The sequence below is a fragment of the Sinocyclocheilus anshuiensis genome, unplaced genomic scaffold, assembly GCF_001515605.1.
Source record: "Sinocyclocheilus anshuiensis isolate Anshui unplaced genomic scaffold, SAMN03320099.WGS_v1.1 scaffold454, whole genome shotgun sequence".
Lineage (NCBI taxonomy): Eukaryota > Metazoa > Chordata > Actinopteri > Cypriniformes > Cyprinidae > Sinocyclocheilus > Sinocyclocheilus anshuiensis.
In genome coordinates, this window is record NW_015548217.1 from 1863328 (window position 1) to 1880353 (window position 17026).

At 37.5% G+C, this 17026-nt stretch overlaps 1 protein-coding gene across 1 annotated transcript in view; it reads left to right on the plus strand.

Moving 5' to 3' along the window:
* LOC107653912 (myosin-16) overlaps nt 1-17026 on the plus strand; it is a 53116-nt gene that overhangs the window by 17199 nt on the left and 18891 nt on the right. The window contains exons 4-9 of the mRNA XM_016440774.1: nt 2179-2385; nt 5442-5546; nt 7281-7367; nt 7448-7593; nt 10618-10708; nt 13603-13659. Of these exons, the coding sequence (XP_016296260.1) occupies nt 2179-2385; nt 5442-5546; nt 7281-7367; nt 7448-7593; nt 10618-10708; nt 13603-13659 (693 nt within the window). The remainder of the gene's footprint in view (nt 1-2178; nt 2386-5441; nt 5547-7280; nt 7368-7447; nt 7594-10617; nt 10709-13602; nt 13660-17026) is intronic.

Here is a 17026-nt window from a genome sequence, read left to right on the forward strand (position 1 = left end):
TGTCTGCATTTGTGATCGGAGAAATGACAAACAAACAAGCGCTACTCTACACTGTTTAAAACTCGCGTTTGAATCATCAGTGGCATATTGTTTAAATTTAACAAATTTACTTACAGGCAGTGAGTCAGAAGCGCCAGACTGTCCTTGCAAAGTTGGAACTGCCCCACTTTATAGAAACAGCCTTTGTGCACAGACGCATTGTAGTCTACTCTTCCAGGATCAGGAAACAGTCCTCCATAAAATGTGCTGCACACATCTGAATATTTGGGTTGAACTGTTCTGGAACAGTGTTGTAAATACAACTTAACCACTGATTTCTAGTCGTGTCCTCTTTTGGAAGACCAAACAAAGTAGTTTCGCTTTCACAATGAATCACACAGCGGCCTAGCGTGAGCGAAAGCCCCGGCTTAGCGTGAGCTGAGGCCGGGCAAGAGTGAGCTGAGGCGGCGGGGTCGAGAACGGCGGTCCCCGCGAAGGAGCGGTGAAAAGCCAGCACGGATCAGCTCTAGGCATGACGAAGCGGATATCGTCCTCTTTTGGAAGCCCAAACAAAGTAGTTTCGCTTTCACAACGAAACACACAATGTCTTCATGACATGGCAGCAGCGGCAACAAAACTACAGCGAGAATAAAAGTTACGCCTTCTTTCTTTGCGTGAACATTTGGGTGGCGTTATGCAAATCTTCCCACATAGTGACGTAGGTATGTGGGGGCGTGTTCGAACGAGCCGTTTTAGGTAGGTGCGGCTGACTCTTAACTTTTGTAAAGAATATCTCTTTGGATTTGAGACTTTAGTCTTTGCAACTTTACAGATCTTTATGCACCAAGAGCTTGTAACACTCCAAAGAGAAAGGAAAAAATGAAATCGCATCATATGACCCCTTTAAGTCGCTGGGGTATATTTGTAGCAATAGCCAACAATACATTGTATGGGTCAAAATTATTGATTTTTCTTTTATGCCAAAAATCATTAGGATATTAAGTAAAGATCATGTTCCATGAAGATATTTTGTAAATTTCCTACTGTAAATATATTCAAACTTAATTTTTGATTAGTAATATGCATTACTAAGAACTTAATTTGGACAACTTTAAAGGCGAGTTTCTCAATATTTAGATTTTTTTGCACTCTCAGATTCCAGATTTTCAAATAGTTGTATCTCGGCTAAATATTGTCCTATCATAACACAGGATGTATAAATCTCAGTTTCGAAAAATTTACCCTTATGACTGGTTTTGTGGTCCAGGGTCACATATCAGGAAATGCAAAATCAATACCTGTGGCTCCTAATGATTTATTGAGGTCTTTAATGTAACTAGCTGGTCTTCTGGAACAAGCTGATCAAATGGTTAGAAAATAAATAAAGGGCCATACATTGAGAAAAATTGGTTTAGGACTTACTTTGAAACGATTTTGACTCAAAAATTGCTAGTAAACTTCACAAATAATTACAAAGAAATAAGAATCTTTCGAAGTAGAAAGATTAAAATAGTATTTCCTTGTTAGTCATACTCTAATAATCTTTGTATTATTTATAACTGCACATAATTAGAAGCAAGTGGAAGCAGTTTTTGAGTCTGTTACATGAACACTTCCTTCGTCTCCCATTGGTCTGTCAAACAGATGGCCCCGCCCCAGTGTTGTTCTGTCTCTTCCAGTTGAGCTGCTCGAACAAAAATATTGCAGTTGGTCCTGTAACATTTTAAGGTGATGTAACACTGCCATTAATGTCTTAGTTGATAAGCAAGTGATAAAAACAGATGCTTTACTAATGAGCCAAACACGAATGACTGAAATCAGAACAGAACAAGCTCATTTATGGAGAAATATGCTCGTGGGCAAAACACATCCACTGCCAACTTTGCAAGGACCCTCATATTTGTGTGTTTTTAACTTGACGGCATGTATCAAAGTACAAGTTGCAAAAGCAGAGCTTTTTATGTCCTGTTGGGACTAGTTTGTTAAATGATCCGCTCCGTCGAGGGAAGATCACTTTGTCCTTCTCATGTTTTGAAGCTTCTGATCACAGGACGGTTGTGAAGAGCTCAGCTGCTTTACGCTTTGAGCCTCTTTTGTTGCTCTTTTCCTGTCATCCCCCTCTGAAGTGTGTCCCTCGAGGCCGACATGCAGCGGGTGACTCATCCGTGTCCTCTGTCTGTCTCGTCCTCCCCGGAGCAGGAGCAGGAGAGCCTCCATCAGGCCGAGCAGCGCTGCGTTCAGCTGGAGGCGCAGGTGGTGGGACTGGAGGAGCGTCTGGAGCAGGAGGAGGGCGCCGCCGCTCAGCTGGCCTCCCAGCGTCACCGGCTCGAGGCCGAGTGCTGCAGTCTGCGCCGAGACCTAGAGGAGCTGGAGAACACGCTGACTTCAGTGGAGAAGGACAAGCAGGTAGGACTGGCTGACACGCGCTTGACCTGTTACAGTGGAGGGACTGCAGCCATTTCTGTTCTTATGAGCTTTTTCCACCACGTTGTAAATCATGCATCATTAGTAGTCTGGAGAATATCATTTGAAACTGTATTGGAATATTTCGTGCTTCATGATTTAGAGCAGAGGAGAGGACCTACAGTTCTTATGGGGACCAATCTAGATTTTGACTTTATTTTTGGTGTTGAATTCAGATAATAAGGGATCATGTAGGATCACTGGTAAATACTGTATGCATTTGTAAACATTCTGGTAAAACTAAAATGATGCGAAATTTAAAGAATTTATTTGTTGTCTCTATTGCAGCTTTATTTCTCGTATTGTGACTATTTCTCGTAACTTTGTGACTTTATGTTTCAGATAGGGACTTTTTAAAAGAAAAAGAAAACTTTTTTTTTTAAATAATTGTGACTATTTCTCGTAATAGCAAATTTATTTTTTCAATTCAATTCAAGTTTATTTGTATAGCGCTTTTCACGATACAAATCGTTGCAAAGCAACTTGACAGAAAATTAAGTTTCTACAGTATATTTAGTAGTAGCTTATCAGTGGTGACTGTCAGTTAAATTACATATGGCAGAAATGTATGCAGAGAATAAAGAAAATAAATAACTGAAGATAAGAAATAACTGCAACTTTATTTATCAGAACTGCAACTTTATTTCCCATAATTGTGACTTTATTTCTCATGTTGGCATTTTATTGGCACTATTTGTCATGATTGCAACTTTTTCTCGTAATTGCTTTATTATTATCATGGATTCTAACTGTATTTATAGTATTTGCACCTTTACTTCTAATAATTGTGACTGTTTCTAATAATTGCGACTTTATTTCCCATAATTGCAATTTTATTTTTCATAATTGCGACTTTCTATTTCTAGTTCTTGTTTCTTTATTTCCTGTTATTGCGACTTTAGTTCTTATAAATGCAACTCTGTTTCTCTATTTCAAGTTATTTTTCAAAATTGCAACTTTATTTCCAGTAATTGCAACTTTATTTCTAAAGTTGCCACTTTATTTTTCTGTAATTGCAACTATTTCTTACTATTGCAACATTGTCTCATAATTATGATTTATTTCTCATAGTTGAAACTTTGTTTATCGGAATTGTAAATATTTGTGACTATATTTCTTGCAATTTCAAATTTATTTCTGATGTTGAGACTTTCACTTCACTTTTCACTTGTTTCACTTTATCTAACAATATACGTTTGAAATTTGACATGAAAATTAAATTTGGTGATAGTTGTTCTGGCAGTTGTTGTCAGGATCTTTGGCAAGCGTTTGAGTGACATACTATCCATGGAAAAATGTGTCAAATCCTGCCGCTAACATTGACATACACAAGAACAGGCTTGTACGGCTTGTTTTACACTTCAAGTGGAAATGGTTTGGAGTCTATTTGTTGCCATAGAAATACTGTGGGTGACTTCATGTGTGACCTCAACTCAAGTCTTAAGAGCATTACATTCAGCTTTCATTTCTAAATTTAAAACAAAACTGCAAAAATATATTAAAAAATATAGTCAGTTCCATAGGCGTTGTGTCCTGATGGCAATAATTGTTACCTTAACTGCACTGCATAAAGCTGTGCTGACTTCTAGTTCGAGCTAGGTGTGCTGTCTTTCAATTACAGCATGTAGTCCATAATTATTCCAATTATAATTTTGTCTCATCTCTTAACAATTTACAGTAAGTGCAGATGTGTGGGGTTATTTGTCTGCTCATAGTTCTAGTTTAAGTCTGTTTGAGTTCAGAGGAACAATGACAGCTGTGGTATCAGGATAAAAGTATTTGAGGAAGCTCTCTACACTTCTGGTCTAGATCTGCTTCTCAAAGCTCCAACAGGCCCAAACACACACACACACACACACACACACACACACACACACACACACACACACACACACACGTGTGCTCCATTAGTCCCTCATGTCATTGTTGAAACAAATCACATCTGCCACATACAAAGTCAGTATAAGTTTCTTTTTCTAACAAAATTACTGCTCTTGTTATTGCTCGTAACTTATACTCGTAACTTATAACTCGTAACTTCACTTTTCCAATTCAGATTTTATTTCTTGTAATTTAATTTAATTTCTCATGATTGCAATTTAGTTTCGTAATTGTGACTATTTCTTGCAATTGCAACATTATTTCTCATAATTGTGACTGTTTCCCTTAATTGCGACAATTATGTCTTTATTTCTTGTAATTGTGACTTTTTTCTTATTTTGGGGCTTTTTTTCATGTATTGGTAACTATTTCTCGCAATTGCAACTTTATTTCTCATTATTGTGACTATTACACTTAATTGTGACTTTTTTCTCATAATTACACCTTTATTTCTCATAATTGTGACTGTTTCCCTTAATTGCAACTTTTTTCTCACAATTACGATTTTATTTCTTGCCCTTGCAACTTTTTTCTCACAATTAAACCTTTATTTCTTGCAGTTGTGACTTTTTTTTCTCATATTGGGGCTTTGTTTTTTGTAACTGTGACAAATTTATTTTGATTGCAACTTTATTTCTTATAATTGTGACTTTATTTACCCAAATCATGACTGTATTTCTTGTAATTGTGACTATTCCTTCTAATTGCATCTTTTTCTCATAATTATGACTTTAATTCTCATATTGGGACTTTATTTCTTGTAATTGCTACTATGCCTTGTAATTGTGACTATTCCTTGTGATTGCAACTTTTTTTGATATTGTGACCTTTTCTTGAAACTCCGACTTTTTCTTGTAAATGCAACTTTATTTCTAGTAATTGCAAGTTTTAATTCTTGTAATTTCGACTTTATTTCTTGTAATTGCAACTTTATTTCCCTTGATTGTGACTATTTCTCATAACTGTAACTTTATATTTCGTAATTGCAACTTAATTTCTCGTAATTGTGACTTCATTTCTCGCAATTGAGACTTGGCCGTAATTGGAAATATTTTTCATAATTGCAAATGTTTATCTTACAAATATTCCTAAATCGGATGCACCCGAACTCTCTCTAGTCCTCAGACTCTGCAGTGAGGAAGCTCTCTGAAGATCTCACCCAGAAGAACGAGCTGGTTCACAAACTGCAGAAAGAAAAGGAGCACCTGGTGGAGTTGAGCCAGGTGAGGGCTGCTGAAATGACATGGAATCACATTCTCTGCGTGTATTTGTTCATGTTCCAGAATCCATCACTCAGAACAGTAGCCTTAGACATATGTTGGACAGTTTTGACCAGTGTTTTCCAAGGATGCTGCAGTGTAAAGGTCAGTCATGAGGCGAGGTAACTAATGCAATCAACACAGCCTGCTCTTTTACACGGGACAGACCCATCTGGAAGACAAGTTGGAGGTTGTTAACAGGTTAGCGTTCATCCCTCTGGCACAACAGGCCATTTCCGACTTTAATCTGGAAAATAACTTAAAGGGTTCAGGTCACTGCTGTGATTGTTTCTTAAATAATGAAAAATATTTTCTGCGAAATGGTTTATAATGAGTTGCAGCAGTGAACTGCTTGGAAATCTTGATTACCAATCAAAACATGGTGTTTGACTCTAACACGGCACTAGTAATTGATACGTTTTTTACATATCATAAAATTTATGAATTATTCATGTGGTTTTGACCCGGTTGAAAAGATGGTAATGTGCAATAATTCGGAACAAATGTTCTTAAATATTTTAAATACTTTTGTTGTAAGAAATCTGTTTTTATGCATCAGTGTTGTGATGCTCGGATTTATTATTTAATTCAGAAATACATTAAAATGTAATACATACATATACTTCTTTGTGATAACCATTTTTTAATTTATGAATTAAAGTTCATTTGGATATTTTTGTGGGCATGAGGACAGAAATATTAGGGTAATACAATTGTCCTGATATCATGAAGAAAAAGGCCTCTAAAAGTCTTTTTCATTAAAAAATTTCATTGGCATTAATAATAAAAAAGCATTAAAGCAGTTTCATAACTGTAGTCTCTCATGAAATTTGACCAACATGGGTGAGAAACTATAAAACAAGAAATGTTATCCTAGAAATATCAGATAATTTGACCTTTTATGTGAAGCCAAGATTAGTTCAAGTTGTAAATTGTCATGTGGTACAACCCCTAAAAACCTACTGATATTTATGAATTGTTCATAACAATAATAATAACTTTGAAAAAATATATATATTTAAAAGAGTTTTGAAAGTAGTGATATTCATGTGTGAGGGAAATACTTTATTACTTTTAGAGTCATTGCATTTAGACTTTTCTTAAATATAGTATCCTTTTTCAAATCCAAAGAGTAGATTTCCAACTTGGCTCATGTGTTTTTAGAATTTTTTTGTTTGTTTGTTTCTGTGGACATTTTTATTTGTCATTAACCAAGCAATTTTAGCTTATTTGGAAGCAGTTCCTTTCTAAGTAATCTGTCTTGATGTAGATGCAGAGCACCTGAGATCACGGTTTAGTTCACCTTAGAAAGTCAAGAAGTGTCTTATTTTCCTCTCACCATCTCTTTTGTGCTCCATAAAACTCTATGAGCGGTGTGCAGTAACGTAAGCCAGATGTCCAACAGTAGCAGCTCATCTCTGTGATTTACGACCTTCATCAGGAACCATCTCCAGATATGTGAGCTCTTCGTTCAAGGAGCATAGTGTTGGTGTGATGGTGTGGTGTGCTTTACATTTTAGCTTACTTCACTTTAGACTAGAATGAATGTGCCTTTCAGGGTCTGATTTGATTAAGCCATCAAGCTTTCTCTGTGATCGGACGAATGAAAGCATCCCGGTCAGATGTGAGCCGTTCTTGGCTGGAAATTTACGCCGCATCTGCTCGACAGACCCTCACATCTGTGTTTTATTTTTGCAGCAGGCCATCGAGGACTTACAGTGCGAGGAGGAGAAGGTGAACCTCCTGACCAAAGAGAAAGCCAAGCTGAAGCTGCAAGCAGAGGATGTGAGTAGATCAGCAGATCACTGTGGTCCGGGCCACGGATAGATATAGATATCACACCAATCTGCTTGATGTTCTCCTAGCTGGAGTATCTGTTGGAGCAGGAGAGGAAACAGAGGACGGATTTGGAGAAGAGCAGGCGGAGGCTGGAGGGAGACGGTAGGAACACTATGGACAACCAGACAGAGATGGGCAAGATGAGGGCCAGTCTGGAGGAGATGATCAGGAGGTGAGGAGATGTTTCACAAATGCAAATGATGATAAATTAACTGCATTTCACAGATGAATCACAGTTATGTAATTTACTTCTGAAGCAGTTGTTCTTTTGGCTTACGTGTCCCTTTTTTTCTTTGTTTAGTCTGGAATGGTACAAATAAACTAGAAACTGTGATTGTAACGGTGTGTGAGTTGAAAATCTAATAATTAATTAAATCATAAAAATGTCAGTTGCAATCAAATTACATGAAAATGTTATTAAATATTTATTTGTATTTCATTTGTATTCATTTTCTATATATATTGTTTATTAAATATTTAATTTTTTGAATATTTTATTTGTTTAGCTGCATGTCATGTGACCATTAATCAACATCAGAGATCCGTAAACATTTACATTTATGCGCTTAGCAGATAAGAGCAATATTCATTATATAGCATGTGAATGTGTTGTTAAACGATTAAAATAATATAATAAATAATAATCTGTGGGGGGACTTCAAGTAAATATTTTACCTCAAAATGGTTTCGCTGTCAAAAATGTTAGGGACTCCATATAATAATGTTATAATAACTAAAATGAATGATCTCTTGAAGCCGTTGATGTCTCCAAGAAAAGCTTTAAAAGTGGAGAAGATAAAGCAGCAAAACAGATGTTTGGACGGCTCTTGTCTATAACATGATATGTGCTTGGAGCGCCGCTATCTCAGCTTTGATGAGTTAAAGGCCTCCAGGCTCCTAGAGCTGTTCAGGCTTGTTAGTATGCAGAATGGCGTATATTCTGTAGAAAGCAAAACCAGCTGTTTCATGGAGGCCCCAATTAGAAGGAAAAAGAAAACCAGAAAATGTCTTCTTTTTTTTATATTTGAGTGATGGTGAAAGGGTTAAAAGCAGAGATAGTATGTGGAAGAGGAGGAGGAGGAGAAAAAACTGCTCAGTATGGCGTATGTATGAACGGAAGCTCCGCCTTTCAGTTAAAATAGCCAATCAGCTTTCTGATAGAGGCATCACCTGTTTGTTTATTGTTGATTTGAAGACATACTGTATGATATTGAAAATGAATCTTGACCAACAGTTTTGGAGATTTCACTCTTTCTTGAAATGGAAGCCTGTTTCCACCTAAAAAGAGGTAATTGTGACTATTTATTGCAGTTGCCACTGGCAAAAGATTTAAACGCAAACGTTTTGTGAGCAAATTCAAAGTTTCTCATTGGAATAGAAATGTTTGTGAGCAAACGTAAAGTTTCTCGGGGGAACACTTACACAATACTTTTACTAGAGAACGCTTACGCTTTGTGAGCGAATGCAAAAGTTTTGTTTCTCAGAAGAATTTTCTTGAGCAAATGCAAAGTTTCTTGGTGAAGGTGAAATTTTGTGAGCAAACACAAAGTTTCTTGGGGGAACGCAAACGTTTTGTGAATGAACACAGAGTTTCTCGGGGATGCAGAAGTTTCTCCAGCAAAATTTCTTGGAGGAACAAGTTTTTGTGAGAAAACGTATAGTTTCTCAGGAAATAATACTTTTACTAGAGAGCGAACACAAAGTTTCTCGTAAGAATGTAAAAAATTTGTTAAGCAAATGCAAAGTTTCTCAGTAAAAAGGCTAACATTTTCTGAGTGAAGGCAACATTTTTGGGGGGAATGGAAACGTTCTGAGCGAACGCAAATTTTCTTGGAGGAACGCAAAAATTTATTGAGCAAACAAAAGTTCCTTGGGGGAACGCCATACTTTTACTAGTGAATGCTTGCATTTTGTGAGTGAACGCAAAAGTTTTGTTTCTCAGAAGAATTCAAATGTTTCCCGAGCAAACGCAAAAATTCGTGGTGAAAGGCAAACTTTTTGTGAGTAAACGCAATTTCGTAGGGGAACGCCAAATTTTGTGTGTGAACGCAAAGTTTCTTGGAGGAATGCAAAAGTTTTTGTGGTTAAACGTAACGTGTCTTGGGGAAACGATACTTTTACTAGAGAATGCTTACGTTTTGTTAGTGAACGCAAAATTTTGTTTCTCCGAAGAATGCAAAAGTTTCTCGAGCAAACGCAAAGTTTCTTGGTGAAAGGCAAACTATTTGTAAGCAAACGCAAAATTTCTTGGGGAAACGCAAAAGTTTTGTGAATGAACACAAAGTTTCTCAAGGATGCCGAAAGTTTTTTTGAGTGAACGCAAAGTTTCTTGGGGAAACAATACTTTTACTAGAGAACACTTACATTTTGTAAGCGAGCACAGAGTTTCTCGAAAGAATTAAAAAATGTGTTGAGCAAATGCAAAGTTTCTTGGTAAAAAAGCAAACACTTTGTGAGCAAACACAAATATTGACTGATCGAACAAAAGTTTGTTGGGGGAACAGCATACTTTTACTAACGAATGCTTATGTTTTGTGAGTGAACACAAAAGTTTTGTAAGCCAAAAGTTTCTTGGTGAAAGGCAAATTTTTTTGTGAGCGAATGCAAAATTTCTTGGGAAACACAAAAGTTTTGTGAATGAACACAATTTTTCTCAGGAATGCTAAACTTTTTTGAGTGAATGTAAGATTTCTTGGAGGAACGCAAAAGTTTTTGTGAGAAAACGTAAAGTGTCTGGGAAGAATGTAAAGGTTTTGCGAACAAAGGCAAAGTTTCTCATAAGAATGCAAATGTTTTGCGAGCAACCATAAAAATCATTGAAATATTATTTTTCCTCCCATTTCATATTTTTTCCATTACCATATTTAGACTCCATAGAAACAGGTTTATGTAGATAGGAGCTGTACTTACATGCCTAATAAAAACAAAAAATATCTGTGCAGGGTGTTACTAAGATGGCCGTCAAGTGAACTGACTTGCCTTAAAGGTTCTTTAGTTAAAACAACAACTTACAAATCACAGAGTCAATCAATGAGATCTTCAAATGATGTTCTGGGATTGACTGGCATGTTTAATAATCTGAGACACGAGTGACGTTTATCGGACACGGCTAGCAAACAACACAGAGCATGCCTGCTAAATTAGCCCTGTCACTCCCGTCCTCACACGCTCTCTTTCTCCGTCTGTCTTCTGTCAGGAAAGATGTGGAGATAAGCAGCACCAGCAGCCGGCTGGAGGCCGAGGAGACGCTGAACACAGGCCTGCAGAGGAAGAATAAGGAGCTCCAGGTGAGGCCTCGTGGGAGAGCCGCAGCATTCCTGTCTTTCAGCGCCGTGGGGGTCCAAGACTCTGATTTGTGAGCCAGAGATGACTAAAACATAGCTGAGGAGTTCAGGAGCTGATAACGATCTCTCTAGAGAGGGAAGGAAGGCTCTGGTTGTAACCTCACACTGCTTTTTAAAGCAGAGTCTGTTTAACCAGTGCTCTGTTGGCTCTTTTGCATGGGACTTAGAAAGTGACAGCAGAATGATATATTTGGAAAGAAAGAGAGAGTTAGCTCATGTCTGAGGCATTTAAAAGCTGTTGAAAAGCAATGTTAGTTTAACCTCTGTCAGTCCCGCTTCATGTCAAGTAGGTGTGACACCCTCTCCAGATTTAAATTCATTTAGAAATGCGAGATTATAATGCATTTAAAGGAATAGTTAAGACAAAAATGAAAATGTGCTCACCCTCATGCGATTCAAGATGTAGACGAGTTTGTTTCTTCATCAGATTTGGAGAAACCAAAAGCTGCATGTTTGCAAGAAACAAATCCATCATTAAGACGTTATTAACTAAAATACGAGTCCATAATCCATAATAACACTTGCTCCAGTGAAAAAGTCCATCTCCTGTTGTCTCTCACATTAAAATCCACCCACATATTTGTTTGCAGCTGTTTTGGCTTGTAAACGGAGCTTGATCTGTGCAGATTTCTCTCCTGATTCAGACCAGACCACTTTTTCACTGGAAGAAGCATTATTTGGATTATAGACTCGTATTTTAGTTACAAACGTCTTAATGATGGATTTGTTTCAGCTTTTGTCTTCTCCAGATGTTAACTGATGGACTGGAGTGGTGTGGATTAGTGGGATGTTTTTATCAGCTGTTTGGACTCTCATTCTGACGGCACCCATTCACTGCAGAGGATCCATTGCATTAATAAGCAGCAAATTAGTAGTTTGTTGAAGCAAAAATCAAAGTTAATTGTTTTTTAATAGCAAGAACTGGTCCTTAAAATAACGTGTGACCAGCTGATCTGTTCAGTGTGTGTGTGTGTGTACCTGGTCTTCCCTATGTTATGGGGCCAAAATGTCCCCATGAGGAAACAAGCTTAAAGCAAGCTACAGTTTTTTTTGTTTTTTTTTTTTTATCTAAAAATGCATAAAGTTTTGTGCGAGGGGTAGGTTCACGGGTAAGTTTAGGGTAAGGGGATAGAAAATACACTTTGTACAGTATAAAAACCATTACACTTAATGAACCCATAATGATAAGAATACCAGTGTGCATGTGTGTGTGTGTGTGTGTGTGTATGGAGGGCAGGCTGAACTGCTCAGTGAGTGTGAAGGGGGTGTGGATTCCCTTCAGTCTGAGGTGAGCTTGTGTGTGTGTGTGTGTGTGTGTGTGTGTGTGTATGTGTGTCAGTCTGCTTCGGTCTCTGTTGCTCATGGCTGTTCTCTCCACTGAGGTCCTTCGCTGGCATGTGAGTTTCTGAGCTCTACTTCTTCACTGCATTACAGTTTGCGGATGTTATTCCCTGTATCGCTCACATTTCTGCTTGTCCCTGCATGTGTGGAACATCAGTGGCTTGATCTGTAAAGTAACTTTTAATTCAGCTATTTTTAAATGGGAGTGAGTCATTCAGGCCTTTGGGTTCAAGTTGAATCTCTTTCTGAGTGAGTGTGTGTGTGTTGGATCTGAGGTTGTCAGCATGTGTGTTATGTGTGTCCTCCAGCGATTCAGACAAACTTCCTGCCTGTGACAGAGAGAAGATCATTCATAAGACATTATGTGCCACAAGACATGAGGATGAGGAGTTCATCACTGTTTTCAAACTTACAGTCATAAATTTCTGTCAGTTCCCAGTTTACATTTCCTAATGTCATGTTTTCGGCACTATGGTATTTTGTGGTTAATATAACTCTTAAGGAAGTTGATTACATTTATTAAAGAACATGCCTGTTTTTGTAAAAGCTGTGTGCACAGAAAAGTTCAAGGGTTTGACCCAGAGTATTTGCTTTGTGATATTTTCACAAGAATTCCAGCGTGTCCCATCTAGTTGGCCGTTCGCTCTTCCTCTGTGGTTTTTTACTGTGTGATTATGGTGTCACACTGATTGGAGAGCTTATCTTAGATTTGGACACATGGGAAGAAAGCCAAAGGAGTGGGTTATTTTGGAAAATGGAATGTTATTCAATTATTTCAAATGTCTTTATTTCTTTAGAATGTCTTTTTCATTAAAAAATCTCTTGATACTGAATTGATTATATTCTGTTAATTAAACAGTAAAAAAATGTATGCACACTGCTGCTCCAAAGTTTGTGGTCTGTAAGATCAGCAAGGCTGCATTAATTTGATCAAAAGTGACAGTAGAGTCATGATGTTACAAAAGATTTCAGTTTCAAATAAATGCTGCTCTTTTGAGCTTTCTATTCATCACAGAATCTTGAAATTGTATCATAGTTTCCACAAAAATATGAAGCAGCAGTTTTCAACATCGACAATAATTAGAAATGTTTCTTGAGCTGCAAATCAGCATATTCAAATGATTTCTGAAAGATCATGTGACACTGAAAACTGGAGTAATGATGCTGAAAATTCAGCTTTGATCACAGGAATAAATTAAATTTGAACATATATTCACATACAAAACAGCTATCTGAAATAGTAAAAATATTTCACAATTTGTACTGTATTTTGATCAAATAAATCAGCCTGGATGAGCAGAAGAGGCTTCTTTTAGAAACATCAAAAAATCTTCACAACCACAAACAGTAGTTTTGTGTCTATATACAGATTCTATCTTTATTTGCGCATTTAAATGAAAGTTTCTTTGCTTTTTAAGGTCAACAGAGTATGCACGGAATGATTCATTTTAGTACACTATACCAAGTATGATTGTATTTGGTTTCTCATCCCACAGGTCCGCATTGAGGAGCTGGAGGAAGAGCTGGAGGCTGAGAGAGCCTTACGGGCAAAGGTACGACACAGAAATCGAACCTAACGAGCCTCTGCTGATTGTGAACGGCCCTGAATGACCTCATCTCCAAAACACACAAGCTCCGATCTTTGTCCAGAATTGCCAGATAAGTGAGACTAATGTCGTTCATTAGCTTATCTGGGAGTTTGACTGATGAGGTATTTGTGGCACCTGAACGTTCCTGCAAACGATTACAGGACAAACTTCAGATACGCTTTATAAAACAGAAATAGCAAAAAGGCGATTAACTAAACGACACATTTTATTAGCATGACTGTAGTTTTCAAAATAGTGCAGCTTTTCTAGTTACAACCTGTTTTTTTTCAGCAAGTATCAGAGTGTGAGTTGAGCTGATAATCAAACACACTCCTGCCATATGTCGCTTTGGAAAGTTGTATTCATATGGAATTGATTCATGGAAATGATTGCAGCAGTTTTGTTGAATGCAGCATTTTATTGCTTATTACTTATTAGTTTCTCTTATTTAATGTTAACGTCTCAGTTCAAGTTGAATTCTTTAAGTAAGGAATAATTGAAACGGGCCGTTGAATTGTTAGCATATAATGCACACCCGAGGTGGTCATTACTGTAAGTTGAACTGCTTCAAGAACACCATTATTACCTCAGTAGAGAGAAATGTCATGTAGCTTTTAAGTTGCTTCGCTTTTTTACTCAAGAGCTACCTGGAGCTACTTCAGCCATGCTTTTCCCTGAAAATAACTGCACACCTCAGAACTTTCGTCAGCCAATCAGATTCAAGCATTCAACAGCCCTGTAGTACAGTATAGGATCCTCAGTAATCCTGTGTAAACTTTGACACTTTAGTTGAATCCGCTCATTTGATTCCGTTGAGTCACATGTGCTGCTTTGAATCTCCTGCCATCAACCTTGAACTAAAGTTCAATTCAGAATCTGCTCAAAAGAACAATTTGTTGGTGAAGGCCTGACCTCAACGTGGAAATGAATGAATTGTGCTGGACGGCCGCTCTGCTCTGTGATCCGGTCATACGTGTGTGTGTGTGTGTGTGTGTGATCCTGAGCAGATCTGACGGGTATCAGCTATCAGCAGGAGTCAGGGCTGATGTGGACCGAGTCTGGCATTGGTTTGAGTTGTGTTCGGGGCAGAGGCGCCTCTGCTTCAGGATAAATCATCTGCACCTGGAATAACAGATCAGCCCAGGGCCCAGCTCCTGCCAGTCAAACTCTTCAAGCAGCATATAAACGCATTCAACATGATACATGCACTGAAGGCCTCAGTCTTTATGTAGCTCAAGCCATTTTTCTACTTGACTGCACAGTGGATGCATCACACTGATGCTCATTTGCATGCAGTTGAACTCTGATCTTTGACCTTTGTCATCCACGTGACCAGAAATCAACTCTTATTGAAAGAAAACATGATTTAAAGCTTTTTGCTGCAGTATGAGTTTATTGTCAATGTGAAAGTGTTAAAGGTGATGAAGATTCAGCATCGTATAAAAGAAAATGGTAACACTTTATTCTGATAGTCCACTTTAGATATGCTATTAACTATAAGTAACTTTGCAACTCCAAGTCGACTAGACATTGTCATTAGAGTGTTAGTAGACTGTCTGCTTAATATCTGCTAACACTTTATTTTGATGGACACTCAACTGATTTTGAGTAACTTTGCAAGTACATGTCAACTTATTCTACTAACCCAAACCATAACCTAACAGTCAACTAATACTCTAATGAGAGTTAGTTGACGTGCAGTTGCAGAGTTGCTTATGTTTCTAATGTAGAATATGTAATAAAGGGTAACTAAGAAAAAGTGTAGTAACCAATTCTATTATAAGCAAGCTGGCATGCCACGCACTCAGAAAAAAATTATAATTATAATGACTCCTTTGAAAAAAAAAAAATATTAGGAAAAATATTCATTGTGACATTCATTATCATGACGCCATGCGCTCTGAAAAAAATAATATTCGTTATCACATCGCACTCTCGTAAAAAATAATACAGACTCTTTGAATCAGTAATTAAATTAGCCTTTGTTGTCTATAATCGCTTTCATATATAGTGCCTTAATATTATAAAATACTATTACTACAGATAGATTTGCAACATCCACACACCCCTTTTACATCACATTTTGTGTATCGTCTAGAATTTCAAATTTCCCATACATCTTCGTTTGATCACTCCTATGGTGTGAACTCATAAATATGATATTTCCGACTCCTTGAAGGCTGTTTATTCCCATTTCTTTACTGATGGAAGTTATTCATTTTCATTCATCTGTTTCTAGGCGGCGATGCCTGTACATGTCCTAAAATCAAAGCACTGTACCTGATACGCATGCAGACTTCATGTCTTTAGGAAGCGATGGCTTGACTCTCGTGTGGAGCTCCCGGAGACAGAAACCTGTTAGAGGTCACATTATTCAGCACTGTGATCTTCTGCTGGAAGCTACAGAAAGCCTCATAAAGCTGAGCGGGAATATTGTCTGACGGAGTGACATGGCCCGTGGCGGTGGATGTGAAGGTGTCTTCGTGTTGGGTGGCGAGTGTGAGAGTCAAGCATGGACATGTGTGCGTTTATCACGCGTCTGCCTCCACAGACCTCCGGAGGGTCGACACAGACGTGCCATTGTTCTCTCAGATAGCATCGGACACACCGCATTATATTCCAGAGGTTTCCACAGAGGAATTCAAGCCCTCATCTACTGCAAACACGCACCCCAAGAGCACACATGCTTAGACCGAACACATACAGGCTCTACATACCTTATGATGAGCTCTGGAAAGTTTACAGTATGAGTGCATTTACATATACTTTCTGCAGAGCTTAAAAAGCTTCATCTGCCCTTCCACAAATGAAGACCTTAAAACAGAGCCCAGAGTCTTTCTAAACAAAACAGTACACATTTCTAAACATCCTTAAATCAAGGTACATTTACTGGAGATGCGAAATGAAGATATGAAGCCTGAGAAACTGAACAAAATTGAAGTTTATGCTTAAAACAGGAAGAAAATTCTGTCAATGGAGAATGAAAACTTTATTTATAGATAGATATTTATAGATATTTGTTCTTGTTTTAATCATAAACTCACTTCATTTTGATCAGTTTCTCATAAAACAAGACTTCATTTCATTTCACTTACCAGTCAATCTGTCTTGATTTCTGAATCTTTAGAAATTTGCACTGGAAAATGAGACAAAAATATGAGACAAAAGAAGCATATTGACACATGTATTCCTAAAACGATCTGAACTTAGTCTTTAAAAGGTCTTAAAGTCTTAAATGTTTCTTCATAAAACCCTGGACCCTCTCAGACTAACGAATTTCCATTATATATATATATATATTTTTTTTTTTTTTTTTTTGTTTTTTAATTTT